Source organism: Toxorhynchites rutilus, chromosome 3, assembly GCF_029784135.1.
Source record: "Toxorhynchites rutilus septentrionalis strain SRP chromosome 3, ASM2978413v1, whole genome shotgun sequence".
In the NCBI taxonomy this organism is placed as follows: Eukaryota; Metazoa; Arthropoda; class Insecta; order Diptera; family Culicidae; genus Toxorhynchites; species Toxorhynchites rutilus.
Genome location: NC_073746.1, coordinates 90,702,864 through 90,715,166, shown reverse-complemented (window position 1 = coordinate 90,715,166; position 12,303 = coordinate 90,702,864). Strand labels below are relative to the sequence as shown.

The 12,303-nt window shown below is 38.8% G+C and overlaps 1 protein-coding gene across 6 annotated transcripts in view; it reads left to right on the top strand.

Annotated features, from left to right (window-relative positions):
• Positions 1-12,303, top strand: part of LOC129775866 (uncharacterized) — a 407,327-nt gene that overhangs the window by 86,439 nt on the left and 308,585 nt on the right. For all 6 annotated transcript variants that reach the window (XM_055781033.1, XM_055781032.1, XM_055781031.1 and 3 more), the window contains exons 2-3: positions 4,488-4,817; positions 4,892-5,087. In XM_055781033.1, the coding sequence (XP_055637008.1) occupies positions 4,517-4,817; positions 4,892-5,087 (497 nt within the window). In that variant the 5' untranslated portion in view covers positions 4,488-4,516. The remainder of the gene's footprint in view (positions 1-4,487; positions 4,818-4,891; positions 5,088-12,303) is intronic.

The window sequence follows — 12,303 nt, the reverse complement described above, 5'->3', positions numbered from 1 at the left end:
TGAAGAACACAATCCTACGTCAAAAATGGGAACCCCTATTTTTGTTGGCACAGGTGTGTAGAATGGTGTGCCTACTTTTATTCGGCGCACGCACTTCAGTTGTCAAAATGGCCTCCACGTAAGAGGAACGGCGTTTAGAAATTTTTCTCGCACACCAAGAATTTCCGGTTTTGTCGCATGCCACTAGACCCAAACTAGCGTTGGCAGAAAACATTTCATCTTTGGCAGAAATGATGCCATTCCGTGTGCTAGAGAGTCAAATGCGTAAATAATGAGCTATTTTAAAAGCTTAAAAATGGTTTGTTTGTATGCGAGCAGACATCTCTTTCTGTTTTCTTTTCTCATTTCATTTGGGATTGTGCCAAAAAAAAAGTCCATATTACGTCAATGGGGATCGAACCAAGGCTGGCTGGAATGCAAAGCTATTTTACCCGACCACGCTATCCACATGGCTAATGATGCTTTTGTAGTTTTTCTAGAGATAGGCAATAACCAAAAATCGAAGATGAACCAAAACACGTGTAAGAGAAGCAGTTCAAAATAGCCATACGTGTCAGCATAAGTGAGAGACATGAGTACCAACATAATGCCACAAAAAATCTAGAATCGAATGTACGTAACCCGCGTAAATTCGAAAGTCGCGATACTTTCGAACAGACCTCGTATATGAAGTGAATATACAGGGTTTTCCATTTCGGGCTTCCGAAAGTATACAGCCCTGCGCTGACAACCGTTTGACATAGCTGTCAACCAAAGCGTCATATCGTTAGTTGAATGTCTGCCATTTTACAATATGGATCGTTTTAGCATTGCACAACGTGTTAATTTTGTTAAATTATACTATAAAAATGATGAAAAACCGGCAAATGTTTTTCGAGCATTACGGACGGATTTTGGTCGTCATGGACGGCCTACAGAGCACACAATCGCTAATGTAGTGCGTAAACTCGAACAAACTGGATCGGTAGCGGATATTGTGAAACCTGTGCATCATCGTAATGTGCGTTCGGCCGAAAATATTGCTGCTGTTGCTGCCAGTGTTGAGGATGACCCGAATGATTCGATTCCACGGCGTGCTCAGCAATTGGGCTTGTCAAACACATCAATGTGGCGAATTTTGCATTTGGACTTGCTCCTACATCCATATAAAATCCAAATGGTACAAAAATTAGAGCGTGGTGACCATGGAATGCGTCGGGCATACGTCGATTGGGTGAACGAACAACAGCAGCAACGTGCACTGCACGTGATTGTTGAGAGGCCATTGCATCCGCCAAAAGTCACTGATTGGTGCGCATTATGGTCTGGTGGAGTCATCGGACCGTATTTCTTTGAAAATGAGGACGGCGAGACGGTAACCGTGAATGGTAAGCGCTATGGCCGCATGTTAACCTATTTTTTTTGCCACAAATTGAAGATATGGATACGGATGACATGTGGTTTCAGCAGGACGGCGCCACGTGCCACACAACACGACCGAACATGGCCATATTGCGAGCGAAATTTGAGGGACGCATAATTTCGTGTTTTGGTGATGCCAATTGGCCGTCCAGATCATGCGATTTGAACCCGCTAGGCTTTTTTTGTGGGGTTATGCGAAAGACCGTGTCTATGACAACTCTTCGCAAACTCTTGAACATTTGAAAGACAACATTCGTGAAGTTATGACCGAGATACCGCCCCATATGTGCCGAAAAGTAATCGAAAATTACCTGTTCCGGATCAAGGTGTGCGAGGAAGCCCTAGGTGGACATTTGAATGATGTTGTATTTCACACATAATGGCATAAACCAAACTTTAATTTGAAATAAAAGTTTCATCGAAATTCGAATTCTAAGTGTGTTTTATTTCAATTTACTTTCGGAATTTAAAGTTGGAAAACCCTGTATTATACAGTTCGGGGGAAAAGTAATCCATTATTTTTGCGAGAAATTCAAACCTTTTTTAATAAGCTTCGGATTGTCCGATTTGGGTCAAATATGGACCGTTTTGTTGGAAAACTTGTTGCCATAGATTTTTACAATCTTCTCTTGATCCCAATTTCATATCACTCATGAAGTTCAACAATACGAGAAAAAGGTGGTAATCGCCTGGTGCCTGGTCCGGACTCTACGGTGGATGCATCAAAATGGATCATGCTCTCGGAATTGTTTGGCCTTACCTTGTCCCGATGGAACACAATACCTCTTCTGTTGGCCAATTCTGGACGTTTCTGACCAATCGCTAGCTTAAAACGGTCCATTTGTTGACAGTATAGATCTGAATTCAGTGTAATGCACTAAAAAAAATTAAAAATAAAATAAAATTGAAAAGGTTACAGGTTCTCAAATTGAAATCAACAAGGGTATGAGCCTGCCCGTTGGTATCAACTGTTTCTATCTCACATCTCCACGAAGATCATATGACGATATTTTTAGATCGGGCGTGGACTGGAAACACGCACCTGGTCTTAACTCCGAGAACGGATGTCGAAAGTGGCTGAATGAGCGGGTGCAAGCGAGTCAGTGCGCTATAAATCTTCCGGGGAAGGCTTCCCTGGTCACTCAATGCTTAGGGGTATGTTTGTTCTCCATGTTAGAGGCCGCGCTCTGAAAACGTCCTCTGGCAAGGAGGGACTCTAATATACCTTGCCGCCCCCTGTCCCTCTGGCAAAGGAGATACGCCCAAATAATGGAGCTTAGATCGCGAAGTATATTGAGTATATTGAACGATATATCAAATTGAGGGTTTTTTTCGAATATTGTTCCACAAGTTTATTTGAAAAATTTTCCCTTCACGATTTTCCTTATTCACAAAACAAATAAAAATAGTCTCGGAGTCAATCATCAAGTTTATAATTTGGCTTGGTAGCTTCAATCGCACCGAGTTCCGTAGGTTGAGCCAATCAATGGTGAAATCACCAGCAACAATATTCAATTTGCTACAGTCGATTCAACTCTCCTAGCAGATTTTCGAAATTTACAAAAATCTTTGGTCACGAGAACTGGGGGAAATTTAAAATTCCAACATTTCCAATCTTTAATTAGATTCATCCTTGTAAATAGCAACTCCTCCTGTATGTCTGGAATGTGACACGCGAAAAGCAACTTTGTAATCCAAGATACTAATTTATCTAAAGTAAAACGAGAGCCGATTGGATCCATATACTATAGAGAAACAGTTGATCTTGCTGTATATTTTTTCTGCCCAGTATGATCGATTATATCACGTACTCAACCTTGAGTCATACTTAGGCAGGCATTGTTTACTTCTACAATCCCATTGATTGTTGTTCGCTGACATGGTGCATTCTACCACTAATTATTGAACACGTGCATTTTGTTCTCGATTGCTCTTGCAAGCATGACACAGTTATTCAACCCTAGTTCGACCTTTGAGGCGCTTTAGCAATCTCAACTGCACTCGAAATACATCCTGCATCATGTTGAGATTCTGGCATCTACAATCGCAATGCAATATCCGTTCGAAGAAAGCTGATAAGCTTGTAATATTGTAAATGCAAATCCTGGTAAGCCGGTGTCAATACACTAGAAATTGTCGATTCATACCAGGCCGGTTTGCTCTCTCAACCGACCAGTGTTGTTCACAGCAATTAGTTCCCGTTTGGGAAGTTTTCCGCTGAAAACGTGTTTGGAGCACCGCAAATCGTACCCATGCTGTCAACAATGCTGCCGCCGGTATGCTGCGCTCGATGATTAGCGCACTTACTTATGTACATATGTACATACCACTCTCTGACATTATCCGATAGAGCAAAGCAAATGTCTGACCCTCAGCTAACAGCCGCACACAATCTAACCAGCGTGATATGCCAGAAGGGTAATGCAAAAAAAATGTTGCTTTGGGAACCTGAAACATGCGTGCAATTCTGCTGGATACCCGTGACTCTGACATTTGCTCGATCGGTTGAATGTTGAAATGCCAGCCCCGTATTATTGGGTATCGAAGTATCGCCTTAGATGCTTAGAGGCATGGATATTCGTAACGCGACGGTTTTTTTCACAGCTATTTAGTGCCGCACCTTAGGGTGAACACTTAGCTAAACCTGTTTCAAAAGAAATGCGTTTAGTAAGTTTGATATGCCGCTAAACGGTCCAGTTGCTTCCAGCATTCTTTCGATTATACCTCCAAAAGACGCTTACGTCTTCATATCATCAATGCACGAGAAGCATCGATGCTACGATTGTGCAGCACAACAGTGGATACCGCTGTGTGGACCAAACCATGCAAAACTGTGTCACAATTTTCTCTGAATGAATCTACGAATACCGACAGTGGAAATGATTGCGATCATCTTGATCACGGAATCGCCACAACGGCTGGAAGCTGCACCCAGCTGAATCAAAGCTTTCGCTTCACACTCTTGAATATACTTTTAAGGCTACCACCAGTTCGACGAAGATGATGATGATGATGATCTCAGCACAAAGCACAACTCTCATCAACACTTGTTCACGTTTCCTCCCCTTTTCCGTTCTCTCTTACAGTCGTAAAATGTAGCTAAACCGCCGGAGCTATGGAGCAGAATATTTTCGACGTATCCGATGACATTTCATTCCCCTGGCTGCCGGCGTATGCCGAGGCAACCGATTCGTGCCAGCTATCGACCGGATCGAGCCGGATGCTGGAGACCATCGTGGAGGAAAGCTCGGACGATGACGACGCTCGGGGTGAATCCAAGCTGTCGTCGATGGAGCATGAACAGCAGCAGCAACAGGAGCAACAGCAGCACCCGGTGGGTTGGGCCCAATTCGATCAGGTGTGGAGTTCCGCCGGTTCGGACACTGGGTCGGTGATACGCGTCGACACGCCTTCAGGTAATTTGTTCCCATCGTCGAATGTCGACCGATCACTGTGTGGACTCACTTTCTGTGTTGATCTGATATTTTAGACCAAGACACAATGTCGGAGCGTGACTTCATTTGCCCCCCGAAGCGAAGGAAGCAGGATAGCGACAACGACGGGGAAGAATTTATCGGTGGGGAGCTGACTAATGGATATAGTGGTAACGGTCGCAGGGCGAGATTCTGCGAGCCGGACGGACTGGAGGTGACTGAGTATTTCATGAGAAGACACAATGAACCAAGGTAAGTTACTGTAGAAATTTAATCTCACACTTTAGCTTCAACTAGATTTATCTACGATGCGCAAGATTAGGATGTATGTGCTCAGAGCTGATCGTTTAAAATAAATATTAAACTATATAATTGTCTCATCGATGCACCGATAAAAAAACGTTGTATTCAAAATACAAAGGGTACTCAAAACTCTATAAATTGAACAATATACATGAATTACAATGTTCAAGCTATTGTCTGACAATCCGTTTTCTCTTCTTTCACTTTAAAGCATGCTTACACGCTGAATTGGCAAAAAAAAATCCCGGTTCTGACCCGACCCTTTCCGATGTTTAAGACTTTGTAGATACGTCTACCAAAAATTGAAATTTTCAGTTTCAAGTGAACAATTTCAATTTCAGGGCATTACCACATCATTGATCGTTTTGAAAACAAATTATGTGATGTCAGACCCGCCCATTCTATTTTCATGCAAAGTATTAAAATTTATTGGATTTTGAAAAATCTATACCTGATATAATTTTTGTGAGTACGACTACGCATTAAACTTTAGGAAATCAAATCGGTATTATCATAAATATCTATAAAAATATCGTGAAGAAGATATCCTGAAATATAAATACAAATGAAACACAAATTTCTGAATTACTCGAGAATTAATCAAGCAAACAAACCTGAATTTGACATGTGGAGGTTTTAGGATGAAATAAATATTTCTATGGTGGTTAGACACTCCTCCCGCTCTCTAAGGGTGGACTGTCATACAAATGGAACACAAATTTCTGCATTACTCGAAAGCTAATCAAGCACAATTTGGGATGGGTTTTGGTTTGGGTTTTTGGGTATGAGAAATGTTTCTATAATGGTATGACACCCCTCCCTCCTCTGGAATGGAGAGGGGGTCCCATTCAAATTTTACACATATTTCAACCAAAAATATTCCAGCCAAACATCACAATTGAAAATTTTCGGAAAACTCTGAAGGAAAAAGGGAAAATTCGGAAAATTAAATTCCCATATGTTCTACAATTACAAGGTGACAAATGCTGTTAGTCCATTTGATGTTTGCGCTAGCGAAATTGATCTTTGTTCGAAACTGAAAATGGATCTTAATGTGATGAAACGCACTCCTATATCTTTTTCTATCTATACCAAAAAAAAGGATCGCCAGATGTGTTGATAAGAGCAGAACTCTAGGAAGGAATTGTGCGATTTAGGGCTGTCTTTATTCTATCATATTTTCTGTATAAAACATTTATTCAATGTAACGGAGAAACATGTTATTTAAAAGTGGTTGAAAAATCTTGAACGAGAATTGTGTCTGAAAATAATCTGATATTATAATGATGAGTTTTGTTAGAAATACTAGGAATTTTGTAGTAAAAAGTAAATTCAACGGAGACGAATAGATCAATCAATGAACAGTTCTGCGATTGGACCCATGAACTTGCTCATAGTAAGAAAACGTGAATGTTTGAAGGTATTGATAACAAAAAACAAATTTTGGGCGAGAAGAAGTTTGCCGGGTCAGCTAGTAAGATATAAATTAGTTTAAAGCTTAAACCTTCAGTTCTTGGAATATTGTAGGAATATATTAATATCTTAGTGTGGACAAAAATACCGGGAGGAAGTAAAAAGCCGATAGTAGCCGATTGTAGGATATTTCAATCGGAGATATTTTCATTTGGATGAAAAATACCTTCTTCGTGTTTGTTGATGAACAATTTATTTCCACACATTTGTGGGGATGCGAATTGCAAGGAATGATGATACTCAACCACTTCGCATTCCCACATAAACACACACACACACACACACTCTTTTTACCCACAAACTCATCAAAATGAAAGTTATCAATCGTTCATTCTGATGGTACGCTTAGCATCTTGGACTTGTGGTACAATTTGCGATGAAGTGCTCCCTCCCCTAATTTACGTCAAACTACGATCGATCGGTTAAAAAAAAGGCTCAACGTATCAATATGAAACATTCACGGGAGTTTTGGGGATGCACTGCTGGGCTAAAGATTTATCTGGAAACAACTTACAGCAATACTTGCACTGTTACTTAAGGTTTTGTAAAACACGACAAAAAGACCTTTCTTTGGCACTTTTTGTAAAGAATTCTGTGGAGTTTTCGAAACTGCCATTCAATTTGCCGTGCGATCATTATTTATTAAATGTCATCATCATCAAACACGAAGGGGAAATTTTTCATTCGAATAAAAATATATCTGTATTGAATTATCCTATAGAAATGTTCTAGGGAACAATCTAAAGCTGATTGATATAGTTAAATGCATTTGCTTCTGATTTAGTTGATAAAAAATTATGTTATTCCGCAAAATATTTGGAAAAAAAAGAAAGAAATTATTTGTTCTTCCCTGAATGTTTCATCATTATAACATCTACACACGTCAAGGTAAAAATATGTTCGTAAGATATACCAAAAGCTGATAGCTTAAGCTTCAAAATGATGTACATCCCATTACCTAAATAGAATGTTTCGAAAGCTTGTTTTCGACATTCAAAAGTAGTGAAATAAGATCCGCATGGTGGTGTATGAATTCGAATTTTAGTCACTGTAAATCATAAATTACTTCCGAAACAACGATTTACCAATGAAACTACATCCTCTCTCTCTAAACTAATAATTCGAGCATTTTCATCGATAAAAATGTTGAAGCTATTCATCGGAATGAATCTGCCACTGTCGGCCAGATGGCAGCACAGTCTCGTGGCGGTATGTTCCCATGAACATTCATATCGTTGCTCGTTAACCCATTAACGACCAAGTAGTAAACATTATTTTTTTGACGAAAGCCATTGGTGTAATTTTTATTATTGACGCTAAAGAAACCCCAATGTTCAAGAAATATTTTTTTCCCATCTCTCGTTGCCCGGGAAATGGCTGTTCGAAAAATCGAACATTGGCCCAAACCCGCACTTTTTTTTTTACAAGTACAAACATACTGCGAACTAAAAGTCACTTCAATTAGCAAGTATGCGGCAATCATAAATGCATTGATTTTACATTTTGGGAGCACATGAGAATGAAAGTCTCTAAGTATAAGCCTTGATCCTTTCAATTCTAAGTAATAAGACTTATATTAATTTATTTATGGTGAGATGCAACATTTCTTATTTTATGTACTTTTAACATATTACCGGCAGGCATTTTTTTGTCAAACGAAAGTTAGTGCTGTTATATTTATCATTGACCGTGGAGAAATGTCAATGCTTAAGAATTATTTCTTTCCGATTATCCATTTCTCGAAAAATCGAACATTTCCCAAAAACCTACAAAGTACAAAAACGCTGCGAAAAAACAATGGCATTGAGTTTGAGAGGTTATTATTCAGTTGGATAGAATCGTCACTTAGGATTACATCATCGATGAGACCGCCCACCGGATCCCGCGGAAGAATATTGACACCAGAAGTCCCTTTAGAATCCTCGTTACACGTAATGAAAATTTCCTTTAGATCCTCCAGACACGAAATTCTACGGACTCCTAAGGTTATTATGCACTAGAAATCATTTCTTAATTAATCAATACTTGCAAACATTCACATTTGGGAATGCAAAAATTAATTAAAAAACTTTCCGTCTTCCAAAGTGAACAAACCAGAATACGCTGGGTAGGTTAGATGTGTTGATATTAATTCAGCAGAAAAAAAAAGATCGTTTTGGCCATCGTTCGATTTTTCGAACACTCAATTTTCCTGGCTGTTATTTCCCTGCAGGAGAATCAATCGAATGATTTTTGCCCTGCAATACAATGTGTATTCTTTTATCAAAGTAGTACTGTAGGAAAATTTTCATATCTTTGTATTTTATTGGGGGTTTTTATTTGAATTTGAAACACCTTCCATACATGCTTGCTTTAAATCGAACTTACTGCTCAATAAAGTTGTACAAAACTGAATAAAATTGATGGTAAGTGGTAGCTAACAAATTCAGCTATCTTTTGAATGAAAAACATTACCATTTGGGTGATTCCCAAAGACATGAAAAATTATCAAAGATGCTGTTCGATTTTTCGACCGCTTGGCCTAAAATGGGTTAATGGCACATCGTCGTCGAAAAGTTCGAAAGATGTAGGGGAAGATGGGGTAAAATTGCCACTCACTAGATTATTGAAATAATCCACTATTGGACAATGGTAATATATTATTTTAGTGTATTGCATTACCCTCAATTATGTATACCCATTTTGGCGTGTGCGTATAGATGAAACGTTATGATAAAACAACAAAAAATAACTTTTCAGATGGCGACGAGCACCGATTTGTTATTTTGCTCGTTAAAAATTTAGTGGTGAATGTGTACATGTCTCGTTAAACCAATTATAGTAAACACACAGGTCTGTTAAGGTGTGTATGGTGTCGGTATTTGAAGTATCAAATGCACTTCAAGTGAAATATTATGCTAGCGTTCCCAGCTCGAGGGGAAACATAAAACACAAAACGAGCAGAATAAGCAACCTTTGTTGTTTCAGGCACAGAAAGATTCTAAGAGTTTTCCTCAGAGGCGATGCAATACTCATACGCTAGCAACAGCTTACTTACTATGCAAGGTTTACTTCGCAAATATTCTCTTTTCGCAATCCTCCTTCGTTGTTTCTATTCTTCTTATTCTTCTTATTCCTCTTTTCCTTTGTTTATACGAATGCCGCAATTGGACTTTATTATTGAAATAAAAAAAAACTGGCAAAATACGGACATGATATTCTAAACATGGACGTACATTTGTATAGGATCTCAGAGATCCAGCTAGAAATGAAGCTATCTAAGAACGTGTAGCTTTGTTTGTGTAAATCCGATAGAAAGGTAGGTACATTTTGAGATATAAAAGTTTTTCTGTGTAGCATGTCATTGAGATCCAATCGCTACTAGTACACAGATGGCACTACTATGTGTTTTTTTTTTCCATGAATTTTATCGCTTCAACCACAGACAATAAATGGTAGCAGATAAACAACTTATTGAGATATTTGAAGCATTCAGAACTAGAAGTGTTTAAACTCAGAGTAATAGAAAAAAAATGTTAAAATAAGGGTACAATTGCATTGATTGTTTTCTAATGGACAGTGCCAAATGGAGTATAATTTGCACAGTGCGTCAATTGAGTTATGGGATTGATAGTGGAAATGAACTATTATAAATAAACTACAGTCAACTCTCCCTAACTCGATGTTCTGTTTTCGATATGTTCCCTAACTCGATGGGTTTCATGGCACCTTTGATTGATTTTACAAGCATTCTTCTTCCTAACTTTCTAACTAGATGGTCCCCTGGATATCGAGTTAGGGAGAGTTGGCTGTATTTTTTTTTTTTATTTCATTACATAACTTCGATCGATTGAATAGTTATTTAAATGTCCGCGTTTGAATCACTATGATGACTGGAGCCCAGTGGTGGAAAAAATTATAGAGGCATCGTTTTTTTATATATAAGTGTTACTATCTGCCTGAGCGTTTTATTCATAAATCGATGATAGTTTAAGAATAACGGAACATAATGGGAAAACATTGTGGAAATAATTTTTAAAGAACTTTTTTGACGTAGGACTACGTCTTTCATTTCTATACCGGGGTGTAAAACCAAAGTTTCGAGAACGAAAACGTTACGCTGGAGACCGAGATTTTGAGCGTTAATAGCTCTTAAACAACTGAACGAAATGGTATGATAAACACTTCATTTGAAAGATAAAATGTCTACGCGTCATATACTTGTTACTTTTTCATCCAAAAACTTGTTTCAATAGTCTTAAAATTGCTTTCAAAACAGGCTATTGAAATCACCAATCGGTATATAAGCGAGCGCCGCTCGTAAACCCACTCAGTTATGATTAAACAGCGATTGGAGCATGTTGTCGCTGTTGTTGTGAAGCTAATTTCGTTTATCATGAAAACGCTGATGAACGGTGTCACCAAGAGCCTGTTTGTGCACCTAAGGCCAAAAGGGAATCCATCAGGAGGAGAGTGATGCCACGGTTCCGCTTGAAACATCGGAGCAGCCGCCACACACACACACACATACACGCGCGGAATTCTCGTTGCTATCATCGTTGCTGAAAAATAATCTGCCAGTTCCCCTGGGAATTGAAAAATACATTCATGCGAAAGAGTTTATTTTAATGTTTTCTATCCATATAACACTGCAACCAAATACATTTGGTTTTGTTATTTTTCAATCAATCGCAATTAACAGGAAAGCTTCTGAATTTTTTTTTCCCCATCAGTGGAAATTTTCGTATCCAATATTGGATGCATAACATGAAAAACGGAAAATGTTTCACATCGCGAAAATCAAGTCATTTTCGAGCGATTATTTGCTTTCTACTCATATAAATTTGCGACCAAATACATTTCGTTTTGGATTTTTTCAATCATGTGCGATCAACGTAAGACCACGTCTTTCGGCAATTTATTAGAGGTGCAATGAATCTTTAGGAATTCCCGCTCTACGCGCACTGGCAAACAATGTTTACTCAACAATTTCTCAAACGAGAAATGGGTGTTGTGAGAAAGGATTAGCGAACGCGAAAACGACAAACGGGAGAAAGATACGTTTGGAGGTTGAAGGAAATTGGCAGAAAACTTCTTCATTAGTCCTTCGGTGGTAAGGCACCACGAAAGCAGCTCGGATAAGCGCACCAGCCGCAGGAAGCGTGAAGAAGCCACATCGCTATCGACCGGGAACTTCGCATGAAATTCGTCGCTATCAGAAGTCGACCGAATTGCTGATCCGCAAGTTACCTTTGCAGCATTTGGTTTGGTTTGGTTTGGTTTGCAGCAGAAAAGTTTTTTACAGGCCGAACTGAAAGGAGCATTTAGCGAAAATCGTGGTGTCGATGATAATTCGATACCGATAGGTGCCATGGATATGGATTTCATAATGAAGAATATGAAATACATGACATGATGTAGTGAATATATCCCCATATCGAAGAAATCACTTTGATGAAACTGTTTACCGTTTGTCGTTTTTAAGTGTTGGGAAAGGGCATTATTTTTGCTGAGTAAATTCCAAGAAAAAATCCATTCCTTCTTTAAGCGTGATTCATTCTGCTTCGGATAAACGGAACAGTGATAATCATTTCATACAAAAGATAAAATGTCCAAGAGTTATATGATTGCTATTTATTGAGTCGGAAAATTGTTTCAATAGCTTAATGATAGCTTCGAAAACAGGTTTTAAAATGACGCTTCCTTTGCTTTC